This window comes from Rhinolophus sinicus, chromosome 8 (genome assembly GCF_057876585.1).
Source record: "Rhinolophus sinicus isolate RSI-liver-muscle chromosome 8, RSI-T2T, whole genome shotgun sequence".
NCBI classification, from domain to species: Eukaryota; Metazoa; Chordata; class Mammalia; order Chiroptera; family Rhinolophidae; genus Rhinolophus; species Rhinolophus sinicus.
The window spans coordinates 64,578,766-64,604,179 of record NC_142508.1 but is presented as its reverse complement, the minus strand read 5'-3'; the positions used below and the strand labels follow the sequence as shown (position 1 = coordinate 64,604,179).

Genomic DNA, 25,414 nt, shown 5'->3' with positions numbered 1-25,414 from the left:
CGCCAGCAGGAGGTTTTTTGGAGTTATTTTTCTGCTGGTGCTCAGGGTTTGGAGCTAGCGAGGCATCGGAAACGACCAGTGACTGTGGCCTCAGTTGAGCACCTGCATCCTGTCATCCCCCTCCTGACACCCACAACGCCAGTTTAAGCCCTAAGTGTGTCTCTAGTCCTGAGCTCCTTTTTTGGGGTCTCAGACCCCTTTAAGAATCTACCAGAGGCCATGGAGCCTCCCACAGGTGTCCACATCTTTCCTCGTAAATCCAGGGGAAGGGAATGACACCTTCCCATTCACAGACCCAGAACCTTGGCTCAATTCAGCGGTGCCACTGCCAAGTCCTGGGGGGTGGGGGACTGGGGGAAGGGGGTTGGGCAAAGCAGAATAGTAACGTGGGAAACTTGTTTTCATGGCCACAGAGAGGTTTCCAGGTGGCCTGAGAAGGTACCAAAACTATGATCAGGAGAGGCGGGGGAGAATTAACTTCTCCAAGATAAGAGCTTGCCCACAGGCAAGGGCACCACACCCAAAAGCAGGAGTGGCTGATCCTGAGGGGGTGGATGAGCCAGAAGGAGGCACTGATAGGATTTTAGTTTACAGAAGGGGCCCTGAGGTTGCTGCCATTCCCCAGCCAGCCCTTGAGGCTTTTGTCTCCTTGCAGGGTGGCCTCAGAGCAGCTATGGAAGTTTTCAGTTCTACAAATATATAATCTGACACTAACAGTAGCAATGCGGCTCTTCTTCCCCTATTGTAGAAAGAGGAAATTGAGAACAAGGGTTAATTTTCCTGAAGTCACACTACTGCTAGTTAGAGGCTCAACTGAGATGAAATCCAAATCTGTCTGGACTCCAAGCTCATACACTGAACCTCAGTGCTGTGTGGAAGCAGCGCCTGAGGAAGCCGTCTGAGCTTGAGTGAGGGGCACTCGGGAGGCTGGCGGCCCAGTTCTGTTTGGGGTGAGCTCAGAGCAAAAGACATTTCCTTCTTTTCTTGGGTGGTCTTGCTGTTTCTACTCTTTGCTGGCCCTTATTTTGCCCTCTGGTGTCACCGACACCGACCTTTCTAGAAAGAGTCAGCCCTGTATTCCTAGTGTGTCTCCTAGTCTGTCTCTTCTCCCAGTCTGTCCCTTGGTCATCCTTGCCCCTTTGCCTCTGGACCAGTTCCGTGGGTTAGTGTCCGTCTTTCCAGTGACTCTTGGAAAGAAAAACAGCATTCATCATTTAGATCATTAGCTCAAAACCCTGAGAACGAACGTACTTATCAAACCACAAATAGAATCGGACAGAACAAGACCATCTGGCCTCCCATATCTGAGCGTCTTATTTCTGATAATGCAACTGAAGTTTGCATAGGCGTGTGGAAGACCAAGCACAGTGCTTGCCCGTTGAAGTTAGTCAACTAAACACGAGCCCTCCTTCAATTCAACCCTCTTGTTAAAGAAAACTGTGTGAAGATAGGAAAGCAAACATGAACCAAAGGAATACAGAAACAGGGAGCTCCCTCCTTCTACTCCTTCCATATGCAGTTCACCTCCCGAGACAACCAGTCTTACCAGTTTCTTGTATCCTTCTGAAGATATTTTAGATATGTTCTCTATCCCACTTTGCTTTTTGCTTTCTTTAAAGACAAGTCCCTCTCATATGATTCCATATAGATTTATTTGATTCTTTTTAACAGCTACCTCATTCTTTTTAATCTCTGCACTATTTTCTATTGAGTGAGTACCCACTGTGTATTTAACCTGTCTTCTGTCAGTGCCATTTCTATCTTCTGCCACTAAAAACTAGCCTGCAGTGACTGTATGTCTGTCCCCGTGCACACGTGTGAGTCCATCTGTGGGAAGAGTTCCTAGACACAAGCTTTGCCAGATGAGGATGGAAGTTCGTAAAAATCTATAAACATTATCAGGATGCCGTCCAAAGAAAAGTCATACTGGTTCTATGTGCCATGACGTCCAAGAAGGCCTCTGAGCATCTTTGCAAATAGCTCACCCTGCATGTTATAGGTGAGAAAACTAACCCAGAATGAATGAATGAAAGGGACTTGCCTGAACACTCGTCTTTCTGACAAACGCCAGAGAGAATCTGGTCATCTGATCTGGCATTTAGCATTCATCTTACTAGGCCAGCTGACAGGAGTTCCCCCACCCCCCACCCCCGCAGCACCCCTTCCTTCTCCAGTCATGTGTGGGTCATACCCCTTCTTTCCCACCACGTCTCCTGTTTCCTGGGTTGTTGAGATTTTCGGAGGGATTGTGGTCATCTGGGAAGAAATCCTCTGAGCATTTGCAAAAATATAATTTTTCTCCTATAAAGTTAGTAAGCAATTTACATATAGTCCCCTATATTTTTTAGAACTTTGTTAGATAATATGTATACGTGACTGAAAAATTAACCAAAATAAAAATATGTACAATGAAAAGCTTTACTCCCACCCTGTCCCCTTTGGGCCCAATAACAGCCCCTTCTTTTATCTATAATCTCAGTTATTGGTTTATTCCAAAGTTTCTGTATGCAAATATACGCAAATATGAACGTACATTTTTATCCCCTTGCACTGCTTTGCACCTTGCTTTTATCACCTAACACTATGTTTTAAAGTTCATTCCACAGCAGTGCATAGAGCCTTCTCACATGGTAAGGAAATTCCATAACTTATTTAACTAATCCTCTGTTGACGGATGCTTGGGTTGTCTCTCATGTTTGGCTACTGCAAACAATGCCGTTAGTGAATAACCTTGTACATACGTCATTTTGCCTATGTGCCAGCTTCCAATTTTTGATCACATTGGAAAGTGGGAAGAGGCTGGGTAAAGGGACCACAGAGTCTTGTTAAGAGCTGCAACCAGGAAAATTAAGTTTTGGAACTGCTGCTGGGACAGGTGCCACAGGTCCCTGTGGTGGCAGCACCCACACCATGGCATCTTACAGGAGTTAGCCATGTGACCTGTGGCTATGCCCCAGCATATGCCAAAGTCTGCATCTGGGACCGTGGGTCGGTCTTCATGCCATTTCCTTATTTTCGTTTTTTTATCCTACTTGGAATTCTTGGAGTGAGCACCCAAAGCTGAGCTATTTCTGCTTTTTCCTGGGACCCAGTGGGTTGTGGGATTGTGAGGGTTTCTCAAGGTTGAGCAAAGACGCACGTGGGGGCTGAACGATTCCCTTTAGAGCCAGTAGAGTAGATTTAGCAAACACTCTTAGAAGCAACTGCCTTTCGCATCAATGCTTATTTGTTCTTGGTAATGAAAAATGATGGTAGCATCCATTGAAAAAGAAAGCCTCCTCTTGTAAGCCCTGTTGGACAAGTGAGCACTTGTTTTGGAGTCATCTGCAAATGCATGTGACCTGGAGACTCTGTGGGAAGTGCCTGGCTTCCAGCTGTTCTGGGATTTTAGGAGTTTGGGTTCTTTTAGGAATTCTTTTGGTTCTTTTAAGAGTTTTGTTCCAAATGTCAGAGGCAGAGCGCCCAGCACAACCCACATTTGGAAAAGGTGCAAGTCTCACATTTGTTCCTTGTGTCGTGGAAGAGGTTTCCAGGCCTTGTTCCCGAGTTACTGAATGATTCCAAGTTCCGGACTCTGCGACGGCTTGCTTTCTGTGTTTCCATAGCCAGGGTCAGCACCTTCCTGTGTCAGCTAGCTCTTGAGAAATGCTGCCCCCAGATTGGTGCCTGTTGCTATCTGGGTTGTGTTCTTTATAGAGAATGAAGTCTGTGGTTTTAGCAAACTGCCTTTGTGCCCAGCGTGTATTTCCCTCCCTCTCATGTTGCTCTTAACTACCCGAGGAGTTTCTCCCCCTCCTCCAGGCAGAGCAGTTTTAGCCTAGTGGCTCAGCCAAGCCTACTTCAGAGATTGACTTGGCTCTGTGACCTTGAGCAAATCTCGCCTTTCTGAGCCTCAGGCTCATCACCATCAAGGGGATTAAAGAACCCCACCTCCTCCACGCCTTTCGGAGTCTGTGTTTGTGAAGAGCTCAGCACAATGCCTGCTCACGGTGACTATCATTATATTGAATATTTACTCTTCTAATTATTGTTAATTAAGAATAATTTATGGCTTCTCTTTTCCTTCCCCACTTTTTTATAACTCTGAGCTTGGCATCATTGGGTGTCTAGATTGTGTCTTTTCTGAACCATGGGACTTTGACTGATGGGGTCCTCCTCAAAGGAGACCCTAGGAACTATTTTTGTTACAGGTTTATTGCGATGTAACTTACACCCCATACAACTTAGCCACTGTAAGTGTACAGTGAGCTAATCTATAAATGCACAGAGCTGTGCGGCCATCACCATGGTCAGTGTGAGAATACTTTCGTCACCCCGCGGGTGCCCTCGTGCTTACTGGTAACCAAGCCCCACGCCCACCCCCAGCTCCAGGCAGCCATTGGTTTTCGGTCTGTCTCTGGTTTTTGAGAATTTTCATATAAATGTAATATGTACTCTTTTGCACACTGTTAAATACCCAAGCCTGGGCCCTCCCTGCCTCAGACTCACTGAATCTGATCTCCTGGGCTGATAGTCTTGTTCTTTCCCTTGGCATAATGCTTTTAAGGTTCATCTGTGCTATTGCATTTATTGTTTTGTTGCTGAGTAGCTATACCATATTTTATCCATACTAATAGCTATATAGTTTGATTTTCCTTCCCTCCCTCCCTTCCTGCCTGCCTGCCTTTCCAATGGGCAAATGGGGAGAAAGGAGAAAGTTGGGGAAGAAGGTTCTTAAAAATATAGTAATGCCCATAACCTAATTTTAGAAACACAGAGGCTATCAAGGGATGCAGGACAGGGAAAGGGAGTGAATCAGGAACGGGGTGTAGGCCGGGATCTGGAAGACACATAACGGCATTAACAGTGGGTTCTCTGCTTGGGTGGGGCCATGAGTGCTTTGTGCTTTTGGTTTTTCTTTTTCTTTTTGTTTGGTAACAGCTTTACTGAGATAAAGTTTACACATCATACGTGACATACATTTCAGTGTAGGATTCAGTGGTCATCCAGTATATCCATAGAGCTGTACAACCACAAACAGTTTTGGAACATTTTCATCATCTCTAATAGAAATCCCACACCCCTTTGCTAACACCCCCTGACCCCCCCCTTTCCTACCCACCAGCCCTGGGAAATCACTAATTTATTTTTGATCTATAGATTTGCCTGTTCTGAGCATTTCATATAAATCGAACCAGAGAATAACTACATGGTCCTTTTGTGACTCGCTTCTATGGTCATTGTGATTAGTATTATGTTTTCAAGGTTTATCCATGGTGTAGCATGTTATCAGTAATTCACTTCTTTTGCTCGATGAATATGCAGTATTCTGTATCGTATACTACATTTTATCCATTCATCAGTTGATGGACACTTGGGTTCTTTTCACTTTTTGGCTATTATGAATAATTTTGCTATGTCATCTACGTTTTGTCACTTTCCCCCTCTAACACAAGATACTGCTGTAGAAATTTGGTGGAAAAATTTCTAAGATTTGGTGGAAAAAAATAGATGTGGGTAACAAAGCACCCTCCTAAAAAGTGACCGAGGAATGTGAGGTGTGTGTGTTTTTCCCCATCATGTTAGCATCTGGTGCCCAGAGTAAAGAGAAGTCACTGGGTATGCTCACGTCCTACTGTCAGAGAGACAGAGGTGGGGAAATAAGGAGGCCTCAAAATCCAGAAGATCAGGCTGTGGATATCAGACTGTGCAGGGGTTAATTTAAGACTGGGGGTCTTGGGAGTCAGCAGACCTGGGTTTGAATCCCAACTCAAGCCCCTCAATGCTATGTGACCCTGGGAGAGTCAGCTTAACATCTCTGAGCCTAGATGATAAACTGGGAGAGTGATGCTTTCCTCACTGGTTGTTGTGGTAATGTAAGGTGCTTGTTATACTTTTGCCTCTCCTAAGAGCAGCCTTTATAGAGCCATTCCCCATTCCCATTGGGTGCTCCAAATATCCATGCCTGGGCTCTTCCAGGCCTAAAGATTGGATTCAGTTAGTCTGGGGCAGGGCCCAGGCCTGGGTATTTTTAAAAAGCATCCCCAGGGAGTCTGTGTGCAGGGCACATTAGACCCTGGATTGGAAATGTTGTTACAGGTATATTGGTCAAGGTGCTTTATTTCACAAGTGGGCAGCCCTCCCATTAGGGGAGCCCTGATTCCCTAACCCAGGGCCATCCATCAGCTTCCCCTTCCTGTGAGGGATCAGTAGGAGTTGGAAGGAGGAGGGGTTCAGTTGTTTGGAACCTGGAACACGGGGCCCTCCCTGGCCGCGGGGGGGGGGGGGGGGTGGGGGAGGAGGGGGGGACCCAACAGTAAGGAAAAGTGGGCAGGTACTCTGGTGTGAGAGGGAGCCTTTTTTTTCTAATCGATAAGCAAACAGTTCCTGGAGTTTCCCAACCTAGCAGGAGGAATGTTTCCTGGGTTGCAGGCCGTGGGAATGATCAATTATTGTGTCTGTATTTAGGTAGGTGGGTTGGGTGTGTGTTTAACATGCAGCCAGAAGCTGGGACAATAAAAGTCCTCCAATTTCCTGTGGAAGCCAGAGGGCCTCTCCATTCTCCTGGTCCTTTTTGACAAAACCGAACCAGTTTCCTCGTTATGACAGGGAAGAGGTTCCCTTCTACCTCTGCAGCAGGCCAGATGCCAACTCCCCGTTAGAGTGGACTTCCACTGCTTCCTCCTCACTTTTTAAATCTAATTAAGATGAGATTCCTTGGCAGTTAGTGTCCTCCTTGGAGAACTGAAGCCAAGCCCTTGGGTCTCAGACTTGAGCAGAGAAGCAGCCCCAGCTTCTTTCTCCGGCTGAGCCACCAGAGTCCCATCCAGGCGGGAATATTGAGATCAAGCTGGCCGAGGTTTTATCAGTGGGAGCAGGCCCATTTCTGAACTGCCCAGTAGAGGCCTGGAATGGGAAACAAAACAGTTCTTTTCTGGCCGTGCTTTCAAGAAGGCAGGAGCAGTGGGGATGCCAGGCCCTTCTAGACTGAGGGAGCAGGAGCCTTCACCCCTGTGTGGGGCCCGCGTGCTAACATTCCTTTATCCCCCTAGAATGTCAGCCCCAGGAGCTCAGCGGTCAGTACCTGTTGTGTTCACACCTGGGACTTCAGTGCTAGGACAGGGCCCTGCCCATAGTAGGTGAGCAGCAGGTGAGCCATACTTGAGGAGGCCTTTGACACCCACCTACCCACCACTGTCACGGCCACATGGCTCGCAGCCTCATTTAGCACACAGCCAGGAGCTGGGACCATCTCTTCAAATGCCCCTTCCTGAAGCTTTTCCTAAGTGTCCTATATTAAATTGTACCCTCCACCCCAGCTGCTGCATAAAGCTTTGGAACCCCCTTTCCTGCTTATTTTTCTCTATTAACACTTTTCAGTCCTGACACTAATGTATTTGGTAATTATCTCTTCCCCTCTGGAATGTTGTAAGCCCCATGAGGGCAGAGACCTTGCTTTGTTCACGGCTGTATTTCCCAGACCTTAGAATGTGCCTGGCAGAGAGTGAGGGCTCAGTCAGTATTTGTTGAAGAAGGGAGCTCTTGAAGCCGTCCCTGGACGGAGATGAGGATGTCTCCACTTACAGAACGGGGAGACTGACACTCAAGGGAGGTCAGCATAACTTGCCCACAGGGACACATGAAAAGCACAGCTGGGATCTGAACCCAACTTGGTTTGACCCCGTTCACACAAATGTAAAACTATAAAAGCATTTCTACTGGCTTTTAACTAACTCCACAAGTGCCCTTTATGGCATTTGTCACCGGGCTGATTCTGATGAGCATCCATGGTGTTTGCTGTCCACTAGCTAAGACAGCATTAGCTCAAGCAGAAACATGATTGGGAAGCAAAAATACACTGCCAGAGTGGCCCAGATGGCGTGAGTTACCTTAAAACAAAGAGGGGGGGAACCAAGGGTGATGGATTGCCTTTTTATCCTGTGGGCACCCCTTCCCAGGGGCCCGGGGCTAATTTTTCCTTTACCTGCAACCTCACTCTTTTCTCTCTGCACTGACACCCTGCCCTGCTCTCCACCTCAGTCTGTTTTGATGGAAACAAGCGCAGGGGACTTTGCTCCTTGCTTCCTACCCAGGCAGCGCTCATTGTTGACATCTGTTTTCCGGGAGCAAGTTAAGTGAAGAGAGAGACCACTTGTAATTTGTTCTGGGAGGCTGGGAGAAAGAGCTCGATAAGCTTCAGGAGCATAAACTTCCCATCCTGGGTTCCCCTGGGAGCTGCCTGTCAACAGGGGAGATTTGATGAGTGCAGGCGCAGGCGCCTCAGGCACCGCGGCCCAGGAGCACACACAGCACTCTGTGGACACATTCGAGTTGTGCTTGTGCAATCTGATATTCCAAGCTGCTTATCTTTCCAAGAAAAATGTGTGCAGTTGAAGCTGATTAGAGGGACTCTGACTTAGTAGTTTAGCTCATGTAACGCGGCGACTTCACGCAGAGCATTCTTGAATCTGAAGTTTAAAACTTCCTCTTTCACTTGGCTTCTGACTGTCCCGATTTGGCTTTGCAACTGGATTTCCCAGGCACAGCAGAGTTCATGCAAGAAGACAGAAGGAGGGAGTGTGTGGAGGGAAAAGATCAAGACGGGAACCTTTGCTACGAGTATTCTAGCTACTCTCCACTTGTTCTCTTCTTTTGGGTGAAATAACTTCCGGGTTTCCATTCAAGTAGGACCTCGGCTTGGCAAGTGGCTTATCCATACTAAGAGGCTGCCTGGTGGTTAAGTCCTGATAGTGGCGTCAGGCCACAGGCTCTGCCACTTCGGAGCGGTGTGGCCTGGGCAGGTCTCTCAGTGAGACTTCTGAGGCTGTGCCCTCATTTCTAAGTGAGGGCTGCTAAGTTCCTCCCACCCAGGGCCACTGGCTCTCTTAAGGCTGTTAGATCCTGTTGTTGTTTATTGTTCTCAGCAGCAAATGGACACAGACACTTAGAGACGTATCAGGGCAAAGAAAGAGTCTCCCTGGTGCAACCTGAATCTCCTGAACATCCCCCACGTGTGGGCAAACTGGAGGCGTGATCGTCCTTTTTCCCTCCCATTTTTTTTAAACATAAAATTATGTTCTCTGCTGAGCATGGCTGTTCAATAAACCTATAATGTTTAGTAATTTCATGGGCACCCATCAAAGGAAGATGTTCCAGAATCACCCAGTGCCATTAAAGAAAATGGAACCTAGAAAGAAATTTTATAGGCGGTGGTAGCCGTGGAGGGGTTATTATGGCTTTGGTTGGAGTTAGAGACGCCATTCTTAACCAGCCAGAGGAAACTCTTGCCTCACTCAGTGATACGTGTCTGTCTTCCCAGGACTCCTTTTGTCCATCAAGTTAAACTTCTTGTCATTTATCTTCATTATTTAAGTCCTCAGTTTAAGGGTACACAATGGAAGTGTGACCCCCCAGGAGCCTCAGAAGGCTCACTGATCTGGCCCTCGAGGTTGTGTGTGTGACTTTCTCTTCCTAAGGCAGAGCACTCAAGTTCAAATGATCCTTGAAATAAAGCTATGCGCTGTGTTCTTTGGTGTTAGCTGTGGCAAATGCGTTCTGATGAGAAGGAAACAATCCATAATGCACGCCTTTGTATGTGGTGTGGGAAAGGCACTGCTTTCAAGTAGTTGCTTCTAGGAGCCTGGGGATATCCCACTAGTTACCAAATAACTCAACTGTGGTTAGCTGGCTCTGATAGCAGGCCCCCGTCCTTAAATCTCAACATCTTCCAGAAATATATAGAGGCTTTTGACTGTCTTATCCTACCCACTCACATTCCAGCTACGGGCTGGGCGGGGGTGGGAGAAGAATCCTTAAAGCCAGACTGTTCGTGGCGTGATGGCAATTCTGAGCAAAGAATGCTTCTGAGTGCTCCAGGCCCGCGCCAGGACTTCTCATGAACTTGAGTTTAATTTGTATTTGAACTTCATTCATCTCTTCCTCAGGTCCTCTGATTAAAGCCACTACTTCTTCTAAATAAGCTAGAAAATGGGACACTTTGTAGGATGAATAACACACAAATTCACAATGTGTTGCTTTTAAAAACTCATTCTTATTTTTGTTGTTTTAAAAAGTAATTCACTGTAATTGTAATACACAATACAATGTAACGATATATAAGGAAAATACGTTTAACAAAAAACTGCTCCCACCCTTACGCCAACCGCTCTTCTTTCCATCTTCCCCCTACCTCCACCCAAATTGCTGTTAACCTGGTGAGTAGAATTCTATACTGTTCTGGAATATCTTTTTCAGGTCGTTTTTCCTTTAAGTATTCCTTTCTATTATTGTTGGAAAACGTATCCCTGTTTGGCCTATGGGAACAGTGGTGAAGAGTGCTCACTTTGGGGCTAGTCAGCTCAGCCCCTCCAGTCACCAGTGTGTAACTTAGGGCAAAGAAAATGGGGGTCGTGATGCCCACCCCAGAAAGTGGGGGGGTGGGGGGGGTTAAATCAGAAAACTGGACATAAGGGGCACAGTGCAAGGTTCTGGCTTGTGGAGAGAGGCACGAGGAAGAGCAGGTAGGAGTGTGGACTCTGACCGCTTGGGTTCCAATCTCAGCTCTGCTACTTACTAGCTGCCTCAATTTCCCCATCTGTAAAAAGGGGACACTAATAGTGCCAACCTCATAGAGTTCTAGAATTAAATATTGTCAAGTGCTTAGGATAGAGCCAGACACATAATGTTTTATACATGTTTAAAAGACTAAGAAAACAGTCAATAAGAGATAATTGGAGCTATTAGTTGAGGTTGTAGTTTTTGATGGTATTGATAATATTATTGCGGTCAAAAGATTTTCCCATTTAGAGAAGACCCCTGGGTTCTGGGCTCTTGTCGTTGGGATTTGGTTTCTAAACCAAGGAGCCAAATAACAGATTTAGGAAAGAAAGAGGATGTGCTGATCTAAAGAATACTTAGTCCCTTGCTGGCTTTATTTTTGTTGAACTTTGTATTGTGGCCATGTTCAAATCTACCCAATCCTCATGTACCAATCAATCCTCTGGTTTCAACAGTTTGCCATTCTTGTATACTTTCCCACATGCTGGCGATAGCATTCACTGTGGCCCCAAGACACTGGCCAGCCTTTGCCAGGGGTGAAGCAAGCTTCCCAGAACCTTCCTGGAGCTGGAGATCCCCCCAGCTTTTCCAATGATTTTTGGTTTCTCAGCCTAGAGGATAAGGTTGCCTGGAAAGATGATGGTCCTTAATGAGCACCTCGAAATTCAGGTTGGGGCTGCCTGTCCGTCACACTTCTGTCACTTCTCAAGGGGACTTAGCCCCCATTAAGATGAGATGCCCCAAAGCAGGTTAAATACCTTGCATCAAGTTATGTGCAAAAGCATTTTCATATTTTCAGGCCGCCACCCTTGGCAAGTCCAGTCATGCTTCTCATTGCCCCGGTTTGGGCCGGCTGGGGAAAAGAATTCAGTGCGATCAACGAGGGCAGCTCTTGTTCCCTGCTTATGTGACAAGCCCCCACACAGTCCAGTTGCCACATTACTTTTGCTGGGGTGAGCTGGGGAAGGGTTATTTGAAAAACATCTTGTTTTGCTAGCTTAGAAAGAAATTCCCACTTTAGACCTAAAGGGCATCTGCCCATCTTTTACAGACTTTGCATTTCTTCTTGCTTCTGTTGTCATTTTATGGTTCATCTGTTCATTTAGCAAATACTTGTCTTCTAGCTCGTTCTCCCAAATGCAGAAAAATAACAATCTCCTTTGATTTATATTGTTCTTTTGCTTTCAAACTGTGATTCACATTCACTATCATGGTTAATCGTCACAAAACCCTAACGAGGTAGGTTTGATCAGTGGTGGTATTCTTCATTTCCAGTAGAGGAAACTGAGACCCAGAGAGGTTAAGCATTTTGCTTAAGGCGTCTCAGCAAGAACATGGCAGAATGTGGGTTTATAATCCAGTCACAGACTCATATCAGCCCTTTCTTCTTGTCGCCCTCTTCCTGTCATTTATTATAACCTTCCATTGATCACCCCACATCTACACCCTCAAATTTGGGAAATGAGTTGTAGAACCTGCCTGAAAGGTGAGGGTAGGGGTGCGGGTGTGGTTTTGATTTCTTTTTTTATTTTTATTTTTTATTTTTTTATTTACTGGGGTGACAATTGTTAGTAAAATTACATAGATTTCAGGTGTACAATTCTGTATTACATCATCTTTAAATCCCATTGTGTGTTCACCACCCAGAGTCAGTTCTCCTTCCATCACTATATATTTGATCCCCTGATTTCTTTATACACTGGGAGGGAGAGTTGGTTGGGTGAGTGATTAGTCAAGGACCCAGCTCCCTTCCCGTGAAATAACTTCTTGGTTTGGCTGCTCAGTTTATTTGTCAGGTAGCACACTCCCAGCTAGGAAGTGAGGTGGCCTCAGGTTTCTACCATCCCTGATTCTAGCCAGGAGGTAAAGGTATTCTATAAAAGTAGCCAAGGCCCCAAGAAGTTCTCCCTAGAGGGAGTGACAACCATGAGACTAAATAACTCATGTTAAGAATTAGTCCCAGCTCTTCTGTTCAGTAATTATAGGATATCAGGGAAATTTCTTAACCTCCCCGAGTCTCAATTTCTTCATCTTCAGAATGGGTATTCCTGTTGCTTACCCTCTTGCCCTCAACTATGGTCTTACTTTCTCTGGCAGGGGTGGAGCTGTTGGCTTCAGAAACATTTGCAAGGGTGGCGCCTGGTGGAAGAAATGAAAACTGCAGCCCATGGATGGCTTTCTGGCTTTCTGGCAGAGAACCCATCCTCATGAATGTAGAGGTGTCTAGCTGTGTAAAATAGGCACAAGAGCAGGAATTTTCATAAGAGATCACTTGGGACAAATAGAAATTCCACTTGAGGAATGAGGAGCAATTATTTGAAAGGGAGGAAAACAGGCTAACTTGAGGGTTTCCCATGAACTGTTTTATATATTGTTTCCTCTGCCGGGAAGGCTCTTGAGCCAGGCTGACTCCTTCAGGTCTCAGCTCAGACACCTCCCCCTCTGAGAGGTCTGTCCTCACCAACCAATATAAATTACACCTTCCCCAGCCTTCCCTCCTCCGCTGTCAGTCTTGTATTACCCTCTTTAATTCCTCTGTATCCACTAACATTTATCAATCACTGTCTGCGATTTTTGATTTGGGTGTTTGTCCATCTCTCCCACAGTAGTATAAGCTCAGTGAGGGCAGGGGTCTTGTCTCCCATGGTCACAGCTTGTCCTTAGAACACAGCAGGGTTTCTGTAGCTTGGTGGGAACCTGTTGAATGAGTCCTTTGAGACTCTGATGTTTCACGTAGACACTTTCCATCACCGCTTCTCTGGCTTTGGGTATTCATATTTTTTTAACTTTTAATACTTGAATAACTATAAAGTATTTAAAAAATAGTTTTGTCTTTAAGCCATTGCTCATAAGTTCCCGCACCCAAGTAGTTTTTCTCTGCCTTTTGCATTTGTCTTGCCTCCCTGTACGATCTGGTTGAAGACTTTCCTAGGAAACCTTCATTATCTGCCTTAACTGGCAGTGGGCAGGTTTTCCTCAGTGCCGCACGGGGCAAGCAGGCAGGCACTACCTCTCTGTGTCTCAGATAATAAGCATATAATTACACTCAGTAAATACCTGCAGTTAAAATCTTTTGTGGAATACTCACAAGGGCTGAATAAATGATTAACCAAAGGTCCATTTGTTTTTAAATTTTTATTTAACAAACTTTAATACAGTGTTTGTTATGTACCAGGCACTGTTCTATGTATCTTAAAACAACCCTGGTAGGTAGTTGCTATTGTTGCCTTCTTTCAAGGCAACAATAGACTGAGAGATTAAATAACTTACCCAAGGTCTCAGAGCTAATAAGCAGAGCTGGGACTTGAACCCAGGGAGTCTGGTCCAGGGTCCATACTCTTTTTTTTAAAAAAGATTTTATTGGGGAAGGGGAGCAGTACTTTATTGGGGAACAGTCTGTACTTCCAGAACTTTTTTCCAAGTCAAGTTGTTGTCCTTTCAATCTTAGTTGTGGAGGGTGCCATTCAGCTCAAGTTGTTATCCTTTCAATCTTAGTTGTGGACGGCACAGCTCAGCTCCAGGTCCAATTGCCGTTACTAGTTGCAGGGGGCACAGCCCACCATCTCTTGTGGGAGTCGAAACCAGCAACCTTGTGGTTGAGAGGACGCACTCCAACCATCCGGGAGCTCAGCAGCAGTTCAGCTCAAGGTGCCCTGTTCAATCTTAGTTGCAAGGGGTGGAACCCACCATCCCTTGCGGGACTCGAGGAATTGAACTGGCAACCTTGTGGTTGAGAGCCTACTGGCCCATGTGGGAATCGAACCGGCAGCCTTTAGAGTTAGGACCATGGAACTCTAACCGCCTGAGCCACCGGGTGGGCCCCCAGGGTCCATACTCTTAACCATTATGTCATGCTGGCTCTTTCTTATTATCTACCACTGTGTATTGAAATGTAACCCATCCATAGCATGACATTGTACCTCGGTCTCTAACTTTTGGACTCAATAGGTATTCTGTCTCAGTTATTTTAGGAGTCCATTTTCATATTGTCAAGAGCCATCGGAAAAGGAGAGACCCCTTTTTGTTGTTATTGAAAAGAAGTTACTTTCTAGACAGGTTACTGTTTTCACTTTACAGGTAGAGGGGAAAAGCTCAGAGCACAATTAACAGTTGCCCTATAATTGTGAGAACATAATGATAAATCAACTACTTTTATATCTTTGCTGTTCTGTCACCAGACTATGGTTTGTTTTGCTTGTGCTTGTTTTGTGTGAGTCAGGTTGTTTGTGGGAGAGCCCAGTTTGCTTTTTAGAGAAGGAATGTTCTTGTTTTTAATCTGCCCAATTTGCTAATCACTGTGATTTATGCCCTGCAGTGAGTTTTGAAGGATGCACCGGTCAACCAAGGACAGTGTATATTTCTGACAACACCAAATTCAGAGTGAGCACAGATGGTGTGCTTACAGTCAAACGGCCTGTACAACTTCATAATCAAGAGATCAGTTTTCTTGTTCATGCCTGGGACTCCACCCGCAGGAAGCTCTCCACCAAAGTGACGCTGAAGGCAGCCACGCCCAAACACCACCATCGCCACCAGCATCATCATGTATGTTGCAGTGTTTCTGGGAAGTTCACTAATATTCTAGTCTATTTCTAATCCAGGTTTCTTTACTTGGCACCATTCACATTTGGGGCTGGATAATTTTTTGTTGTGGGGCTGTCCTGTGTACTATGTGATGTTTAGCAGCATTCCTGGTCTTAACCTACTAGAAGCTAGTAGCACTCTCCCAATCGTGACAACCAAAAATGTCTCTAGACGCTGCCAAATGTCTCCAGAATAACCTGCAGCTGGCAACCATTTGTCTAACTAAACTAATTCTTGCTGGGCATTTTTTGTTGGGTGGAGAGGGAGCAGGTGGAATGATGGCAAGATATTACCTTTATTTCTCTGGCTAGTATAGAATAGTGGGTAAGGACACGGATTCTGTCTGGGATTGAATCCCAGTCCTGCCATTTACTGCCTGAGTAACCTTGGGGGAGTGATTTAATCTGCCTATGCTTGAATTTCCTTATCTGTAAAATGGATATAATAATGACTGCATGAATTGATACATGTGAAATGTTAGAACTATGCTAGGCCTATAATAAATACTGTTAACTGTTCTTATTCTCTTCCTAGAAGAAGGATGAACAAGAGGTCAATTATCTGATCATTTTGCTCTTTGTGTTTCTAGTGGTGAGGGTCTTGGCAAAGAAGGGGAAGAATCAGTGGGAAGCTTTTGCCCCATTGGACTGTAATCTTCATAAGATCCTTCCCCCTAATATTTGCATTGCCTGACCTTTGGTCTGGCACGTACAAGGAGGCCAGGCAATATTCAGTGGACAAATGGATGGAAGGATGGAAGGATGTGTGTCTGCCCAGGTTCTTGCCAATAATGTCTCTGGGAATTGTTACCCAAAGCCAAATGCCTTTGCCAGTTTCTAAACTGCTCCCATGGTGGTTCTTTCCAAAATGTCTCTCTGGGGTGCCATTCTAGTTGCACCCTGTTGGTGCTTTGGAAGTGTGGAGTGGGTCCTAAGTGGCACGGCCTTTCAGGCTGGTTCCTGTTTTCTTCCCTGAAGACTCCTGAGATTCCGGGAACTTACTACCTGATAGATTGAATTTTTCTCCCTGGTATAATTGGGCAGACCAGGACAATGAGGAACTTAGTAGAACTATATTAACACAGCTCCCTGTCTCAAGTCTCCAACTGACTCTGTCATTCATGTAAGTTCGGATGGTGACTTCTTGCTGGGCAGCTATGCATGAAAGCCTCTTACAGCCAAAGACAGTTTTGAGCTTGCTTTTTCAACTTTCCCCTCCTACCTTTGCCTTCACTTCTATGTCTGCTAAATTGTGATTAGGTTCAAATACATATTATAGAAAACTACACATTACAGTGGTTTATGCAAAATACAGTATTCCTCTGTCAAGGAAATTCAAGATTAACTTGTGGTCAGTATGGAGTCCCCACAATCTTCAGGAGCCCAGGTCCCTCCTTTCCTTTCTGTTCTGTTAGCCTCAGTGCATAGTTTCAATCCTCAGGGATACCTCTTGATCCAAGATGGTTGTTAGAGCTCCAGTAATCACATCTGTATTCTAGGTGATAAGAAGGAGAAAGGAAGGAAGTACAAAAGTGTATCACTTAAGTGTCTGGCCGCCTTTGTAGAATTCTCAAGCAACACTTCTGCTTACATCTTATTGGCTAGAACATGGCCTCATGGTTACTCCTAGCTGCAGGTGTAATGTAGGAAATATAAGCTTTTACTTGGGCACATTGCTGGATACAAAATATATATATATATATATATAATCGGGGGTGCCAAAAAAATGTATACAAGTGGACATTTTAGTCAGCATTGCTCAAGCAATAGGTTGCCGTAATCAGAAGTGCCTGGACGCTGATGGTAACCACTTTGAGTACCTCTTGTCATTGCAGAAGTCAAATGTGACTTGTATTCATCTTTTGTTATTGGTATATATTGAGTATTACAATTTTAATACAATTTTCCTTTCTTAAAATGTGTATACATATGTATATACAATGTATATACATATATATGTATTACATATATCTATGTAATGCGCGCGCGCACACACACACACACACACACACACACACAGGGTGCCATATATATATGGGAGAGGGAGAGAGAGAGGAGAGATACTTGTTTTGTTTTTAAATAAGAAAAGAAGAATGTTTACTGAGTTACAAGTGACAACTCTGCCACAGCTGATTTGAGGTTCACTTTGCTTTATATCTAGTTCAAGGGATCCTCGTGGAGCCAGGTGGCCCTGCATTAGGGGTGACAATCTTGCCTCCCTTTTAATTCATATAAGAATAGATCTTATATGTATATCAAAACATCAGGTTGTACACCTTAAATGTATACAATTTTTATTTGTCAATTATATCCCAATAAAGCTGGGGGAAAATAAGAACAAATCTAACTTTCCAGTTCTTTCTTTGATTTTGTTTGGGTGGGTTTTCTGAGTCTGGTGTATCCTTTTTTTCTGAGGGATGGTTCCATGTTCAGTATGCTTAGGCACAGTTCCCTTTAATTTCACACATGAAGATATTAATGTTATGTTTTGCCAGCACATTGTTCATCATTCTTTACTATCATTCCCTGAAAAGATTCTGCAGTCCTGATGTTAGCTAGGCACCTTCTTTGTCTTCTTCTTCAGTGGGGCACCTGAACCTATATTCACTCATCAGTGCCTGTTTGCCATCGTGGCTGTGCAAGGTGGTTGTTTTTAGGCTTAGGTTATGGTGCTGGCAGTCAGTTTAATACTTGTTCCTTTGCCGGGACAGACAAGTTAAGTAATCTGCCCAGGAGATGAGGTGCCATGGTGACGATTCAAGATCAGAGCCTGCATTGGCCCAGGCAGGACTACTTCTCTGGGAGATTCAATGTGAGGATGCAGAGGATGAGTGTGTGTGTGTGTGTGTGTGTGTGTGTGAGAGAGAGAGAGAGAGAGAGAGAGAGAGAGAGAGACAGAGAGACAGAGAGACAGAGACAGACACGGGCTGTGTGCATGACCAGTATGCAGGATTGGGAAGGATTTTGTGATATCTGGTCACGTCTCATGTCTATCTTAATGCATTTTGAGTCAAATTTTAGAAGCCAGGAAATCGGGCTTGAATCACACTTGGCTGGCATATCGTGATCAGTGACTGTGTAGAGGGTGGGAGATGGAATTGTCCTCTGGCACCTTTACCGTGCTACCACTAATTACTTTAAAACACTTAAACAATTTGAAAGATCTTTTCCTTCCATCTTCAAATATTTTATTTCCCTGTGTGTGCATAATGCTATCATCACACATGAAAACTGTTTAATACAAGTCTCAAACGGCGTGTTTGGTTCCCATCCCAATAGCTCCTGTTAGAACAAATGGAAACCATATAGGTATAATGACACCATGAGATTAAGGGATTTGTATTGATCACAAAGTATCTCTTAGTCCCAATTCCTAAAACTTACTCATTTTGGCTAATCATTTCACTTTGGGGACCTATAACCCTAGGAGAAACATAAAAGAAAATTAAAATACCTGAATGTCCATTGTTGAATAAGCCCTGATAGGAAATCATTGGAGTAAAATGTGCCATTAAAAATGACAAGTGTAATATGTAGGCTTGAAATAACTTGTAAAGTAATATCAAACCCATAAACCTATAATGTATGTATAATGCTTACTTGAACTCTGGACACTAAGAAGGATCAAAAGAGAGCACCTTTATTAGATGGCATAGGGGATCTTTGGGTATGGTTTTGGCTGTTACTTTGTTACTAAGTTAAAACTCTATATTGCCCTCAGAAGCTAGAGATGCTGACTGGATAGGTTGGACTTTTCAGCCTGTGTTCTCTCTCCTGAATTATCTCATTTTGTTCTTCATCTCCTCTCCCTTCAGGACTCTTTCGCTGGAACCCAGACGGAAGTGCTCACATTTCCCGACTCCCACAATGGTCTCAGAAGACAGAAGAGAGACTGGGTTATTCCTCCTATCAGCTGCCCAGAAAATGAAAAAGGCCCATTTCCTAAAAATCTGGTTCAGGTAGAAAAGGATATTCTCTATTTCTTAAGGAGGCATTTGGCAGAGAAGGACCAAGGAGAGAAAGGGGAAAGATCCAGTGAAAGGATCCTTCCTTGCTAATTCTGTTTCTTTCTATTTTGTCTTCAGATCAAATCTAACAGGGACAAAGAAACACAGGTTTTCTACAGCATCACTGGCCAAGGAGCTGACACACCCCCTGTTGGTGTCTTTATTATTGAAAGAGAAACAGGATGGCTAAAGGTGACGGAACCTCTGGATAGAGAAGCAATTGCCAAGTACACTGTGAGTATCTCTTAGAAGGTTATTGATGTTAAGGTCCCAAGCTTCCAAAGTTTTTTGGTCAACCCATATTGGATCCCTAGGTCTGATGATCTGGACATATAAAGAGCTTAATTTGACACCTCTTGGCCTGTTAATAAAGATAATTGATAGAAGAACCTGGAAAAATTGGGGGTAGTTAAATTTTTCCTTGTTAGGAATGAAGGACAAGTCCTTATGCATCATGCATAAGTCTAGACCCAAGATATCATCCTATTCTTGGGGCTAAAAATACCTGACCCAGAGGAAGAGGCCAGTGACGATGTAGGGGAGCAAAATCCATTTCTGGGCCTTGGCAGCAGTGTGAGCTTAGGGAAGCTGGGAGGCAATGCATTGATGCCAAATGGAGGAAAATCTGGGGAAGACACGACTGGAGCGGCCAGAGCAAATTTTACCCTGCTTAGAATAAGTCAAGTGCTTTAGGCTTCCACCTTTAGCTCCCAGGCCTGGCTCCCCAGCCCTGTGTGGTGAATGGATACTCTGAGCTGGTGGGTATGTTCTCCAGCCCATGGGTCTTCACATGTCATGATCTCAATTCGTGTCATGACCTCATTGAGGCAGTAGCATGTGTGTGAGAAGAGGTCTCTGCTCCGAGTGTCCATATACTTGAGCCTCAGAGAGTGGGAAAGGTGGGGGGAGCCAGGTGAAGCCCACTCTGCTCTGGTCAGATCACTTTTCCCACCTCTTCTTCCTCACGGCCCAAGTAACCCTCACTTGGCTCTTGTAGCTCTACTCTCATGCGGTGTCTTCGAATGGGAATGCAATTGAGGACCCGATGGAGATTGTTATCACAGTGACAGATCAGAATGACAACAGGCCGGTGTTCACCCAGGAGGTCTTTCAGGGATCTGTCATGGAAGGTGCTCTTCCAGGTATGTCCAAAGACCTGGAGCCGAATACCCAGAAAGACACTGAGATTCTTTGGACCTCAAAGTATTGGGGTTGGCGTTTGGGGTCAGGCTCTTCATGTGGACAGAACTTCTTTGGATGCTTGTGTGTGTGTGTGCATTGTGCACGTGTAACACCCTACCTGCAGAAACATGTATACAATAGGAACAATTTAAAAACAACCTTCCCCTATAGTCAATAATGTTGTAAAGATCATGTAAGCTGCCACATGGGCACTGGACTTATCAGGGGGATCACTTCATAGACTGTAGATGCCTGACCACTGCCCTGTACACCTGAAGCTGAAGTAGAATGATATTGAATGTCAATTATAATTAAATACTCATATATAAATGTATATCTATAGTAACGGGATGTAAAGTACAGCATAGGGAATATAGTCAGCGTAGGTACTGTAATAGCTATGTACGATGTCAGATGGGGTAGTAGACTTGGGGGGGGTTATCACTTTGTGAGGGGTGTAAATGTCTAATCATTATGTTGTTTTGTACACCTGAAACTAATATAAAAAAATAATAAAATTAAAAAAAATAAATTGAGAGAAAAAAACAACAATCAACCCTCTGCGATTAATAAACAGATCCTTGCCAGTAGTTTAAGCCCCTCGTACAATCCTTCCTGATCACATGTTTTTCTCTTCCCCATAGAGGTAGACACTGCCCTGAACTTTGTAGTAATCATTCCCTTGTTTTTATTTATCTTTCACAGTGTGCGTATTTATCCCTACATAATATCTTGTTAGTTTTGCCTACTTTTCTACATCGTGACAAACTGTTTTCCAAGGCGGTCAAACCAATTTATACTCCCACCAGCAATGTATTATATATATCCTGGAATTGTTAGACTTTAGCTTTGGCCAATGTGTAATTATATCTCAATACAATTTAAAATTGCATTTCTCTTGATTGTTAATGGGCTAAGCATCTTATCATATGTTTGCTGGCCATTTGGGTTTCTTCTTTACAACTTGTCTGTTCGAGTCTTTTGACCTTTTTTTCTGTTGGGCTATTTGTCCTTTTCCTATAAACTCTTAGAGTTATTTAGATGTTCTGGGAGCTAGTACTTTGTCGTCACATATGTTATAAAATATTTTTTTCTACCTTGAAGGCAGTGATCTCAAATAACCCATTCTCTCAGGTGAAACTGTGACTGAGAAGCCAATTGTGGAAATCTCTGGGGTTTTTCCTATCAGAGTATTCACTCAGTATAAGAGACACAGCAAATGTTTCAGTTTAAGGTTATTTATTCCCCATATCTCCCCTTCCCCCCCAATACCTGGAAAAGCTGAATTCTCGGAATACCACTCCTCTGGTGGAAGGCTTTCTTCTTCCTATAGCACTTTGGTAAGAAACTTGGACATTAGCAACCACAGGAGCTGTGACTTGGCATTGTCCCCAGGGCCCCGCCTTTAACACTCTTGGCAGAGTTGAGCTGAGCAGTATGACCAGACCCTGAAGTCCAGCTTGACTGAATCTCCCTCTCCTTCGATGCTTCCAGGAACCTCCGTGATGCAGGTCACAGCCACAGACGCGGATGACGAAGTGAACACCTACAATGCCGCCATTGCTTATAAGATCCTTTCCCAAGAGCCTGCGGAGCCTGATAAGGAAATGTTCGTTATCAACTCGGACACAGGAGTCATCAGCGTGCTCACCACTGGGCTGGACCGTGAGGTCAGGGGGAAAGACACCCAGAGGGTGCTGCGGGCAAACCCATGTTAGCTAAATTCACGGACAGCGCGAAACTCTGCTGGGGCCAGTTACCACTTGTCTGGTGATTGTCTGGGCTTTGCATCTAAACATCTGTCCGAAGGCTTTGTGTCAGGCAGGCAGGCATGTTTCTGTGCTGTGGACGGGGCGGGGCCTGATGTAGCTGCTGGTCTTAACCTGGATGTGTCCGCCCTCTCTGCAGAGTGTTGCCATGTATACCCTGATGGTTCAAGCTGCTGACCTTCAAGGTAATGGCTTAACCACAACTGCAGAAGCTGTGATCACCATCACCGACATCAACGACAACCCTCCCATCTTCAACCCGACCACGGTAATTCTGCACCTCTGTTGCTTCATAACTGCTCATGGCTGAAGCCTTTGAAAACTTTCCCCAGACTAGTGAACTTTAAGAAGCAAGCAGATTTGGGTGGCAGTTGTCTCTGTCTGGAGCCTTCTGGCAAAATGTTGTGAAGTCGTAGAAAAACTCCTACTGAATCCATGTCTCCGTATTGTGCATCTTGGTAGCAAATCTTATCAGGGCCTATTTATTCATTGAACAAACGTTTTCTGAGTTGATGCCAAGCACTGTGTTAGACGCTGGAGATATTATCACAAACGAGGCAGAGAAACATGCTGTTTTCATGGAGTTTATAGTCTAGTTAAGGAGATGTTAAACAACTTATACAAATTTTTGTGTGCAATTATGTTAAATGCAGCCCAGGAGAAGGGACTAAGAGCCACATAGAGGAACTTTAGCCTCACCGTATTAATTAGAAATAATCAGTTCTCTGGTTAGTAATAGAGACTAGACTCTTGGGGTTTTAACAAATAGGGTTGACTTTTTCCGTGTCACAAAAAGCCCAGAGGTGGGGTAGTCCACTCTGTCATTAGAGACCAAGTCTCCTCTGTCTTGCTGTCCCACCATCCTTGGTGCATGCCTTCTGTCCTCAGTGTCATCTTGTGGCCCAAGATGGCTGCTGGAGCTCCAGCCATCACTGTAGTTCCTTCAGGAAGGAGGCAAGGGCAGGGGGTGCAAAAGGCATTGCTGCTAAGTCAAGTCCTCTTATTTCTGGGAAGACCCATCTCAACGAGTTTTGTTTACATCTCATTAACAAGTGCTGTCTGTAAGGAAGACTGGAAATATTTTATTTGGAAACATTGCTGCCACCAACAGTACAGTTAGCGAAGAAGGGGAGAATGGATATTCAGCAGGCAATTAGCAGTGTCTGCCACCCTCACCTAGGCATCGTGACAGCAACAGTTATAGTATGACTTGAAAGGTTGGCAAATGCGGAACGGGAGGGTGGAAGAGTATTCTAGGTGGAGAGATCAGCACATGCAAAATGCCCTGAATCAAGAGGAAGTTTGATGCATAGCAAGAATTGAAAAACAGTGTAGTGAACCAAATGAGGTTGGGTCCTGCAGGACCTTGTAGACTGAGTGAAGAATTGTAGAATTTATCCTAAATGCAAGGGGATGTCATCAAATGGTTCTAAGCAGAAGACTGTAATGACCAGGCTTTCATTTTATGCAAAGTATTGGTACCATGTTTCCCCGAAAATAATACCTAGCCAGACAATCAACTCTAACGCATCTTTTGGAACAAAAATTAATATAAGACCTGGTCTTATTTTACTATAATACAAGACCGTCTTATATTAATTTTTGCTCCAAAAGATGCATTAGAGCTGATTGTCTGGCTAGGTATTATTTTTGGGGAAACATGGTACCACTGAGTATGATGGGGGATGAGGGGAGTGGTGGCTAAACCACAATGCCTTACACTTAGTAACTCAGTCAGCACCTGGGCTAGAGTGTGCTGAGGGGCTGGGGAAGTCAGGGCCTTGGGAAGCTACTTCAGGTACTCATGGAAGAGGAGGCTCCTGAGTACTAACTGATGTCCCGGCAGGAAATACTCGTAATGAGTGGCCACTTCCTATGAGACGCTTCTCCTCGAGAGTTGGGCTCAGAAAAGATTCCCTGAGCCCCCTGAGACCTGGTTCCACTGTTGTGTGTCAGGATGTCATGAGTGACTCATCTCTTCCCTTGCTCTGCAGTACCAGGGGCAAGTTCTTGAGAACGAGGCCCTTGTCACAATCACTACGCTCAAAGTGACTGATGCCGACCTCATCAATACCCCGGCGTGGGAGGCTGAGTACATCGTATTGAATGACAACGAGGATCAATTTATGGTCACCACAGACCCAGTAACCAATGATGGCATTTTGAAAACAGCTAAGGTTTGTATGGTGCCTGGTAAGATGCAGAAACTGACAGGTCAGTTAGCTGCCCACTGCCTTGTTCCCTGGTGTCTTCTCTGAAGATTAGCATGGCCAGCTTTCCCAGGTTCTGGTGGGGCGTTTGGGTGCAGTGACTGCAGGCTCCTGGGAGAAGTCAGGAAGCTCCTGTCCAACATCCTAAAATTAAAGAGGAAGTACCATCTGTGGGTTTGTTTGTTTTTTAATTGGGTAACTGTTTTTCCCCAGACCCATCAGCTCCAAGTCAAGTCGCCCTTTGATCTAGTTGTGGAGGGCGCAGCTCAGCTCCAAGTCCAGTCACTGTTTTCAATCTAGTTGCGGGGTTGGGGGGAGGGGTGCAGCCCACCATCCGATGGCAGAAATCGAGCCGGCAACCTTGTTGTTAAGAGCACTCGCTCTAACCAACTGAGCTAACTGGCCACTCCACCATCTGTTTTAATAGGCTTTTTTCCCTGATATATTTGCCTACACCTATATCCGTTTTGCAAATAAGAGGAAAAAGGGTTTACTGGTCTCTGCTGTTTTGCTGGATTGTTTTAGAATTGGTGTCCTGGAAACTTGAAAACTAAGAACTTGAGTGATTTCCTTGTTGAAGTTAGTCAGAGTTAACAGATCGCTGGATTAGCCCCGGAACTTTGACTTCCTCTGAGCAAGTGAGCAGAACCTCCGTTTAGTACATAATCTTATCTCCCACTGAACATTTGATGTTAAGTTTCTGTTATGATTCTATCAACAGAAGAAAGAAGCTAGTAACTGGAGTTCCCACCACACATAAGATCCATCATAAAAGTTCCTAGTTTATTCTTACAGCACCTCTGTGAGGTAGCTTCTTTTCCTACTCACGTAGGTGTGGACACAAACCCAGAGATTCAGTTGCCCAAATCACACAGCCAGGAAATGGCTCCACTGGGGTTTTACCTGCTGGCTGACTGATTCTGAACTCCATGTTCTTGCCACTAAACTTCCTGGCTCAGTGAGGTGGACTCTGGCTCTTCTGTCCCTCTCCGGTCCCATGGACAGCGTGTCACGCAGGATGTGAACATTCTCGCCGGTCCTGACTTAATGTGCTAGTGTTTGTTAACTGAGGTCTGCCATTTGAGATTTCATGTATTAAGAGTTTGTATTCTTCTTCTCCTGGGGTT

The 25,414-nt window shown here is 44.8% G+C and overlaps 1 protein-coding gene across 2 annotated transcripts in view; it reads left to right on the top strand.

Annotated features, from left to right (window-relative positions):
* The window catches only part of CDH1 (cadherin 1), a 70,139-nt gene that overhangs the window by 30,604 nt on the left and 14,121 nt on the right, over nt 1-25,414 (top strand). Inside the window, exons 1-8 of one of the 2 annotated variants that reach the window (XM_074314681.2) lie at nt 3,962-3,989; nt 14,852-15,081; nt 18,935-19,078; nt 19,205-19,360; nt 20,124-20,268; nt 21,803-21,978; nt 22,217-22,345; nt 24,072-24,254. In XM_074314681.2, coding sequence (XP_074170782.2) covers nt 3,977-3,989; nt 14,852-15,081; nt 18,935-19,078; nt 19,205-19,360; nt 20,124-20,268; nt 21,803-21,978; nt 22,217-22,345; nt 24,072-24,254 — 1,176 coding nt within the window. In that variant the 5' untranslated portion in view covers nt 3,962-3,976. Of the gene's footprint in view, nt 1-3,961; nt 3,990-14,851; nt 15,082-18,934; nt 19,079-19,204; nt 19,361-20,123; nt 20,269-21,802; nt 21,979-22,216; nt 22,346-24,071; nt 24,255-25,414 lie in introns of those variants that run through there. The other variant, XM_019756697.3, reaches the window with a different exon arrangement.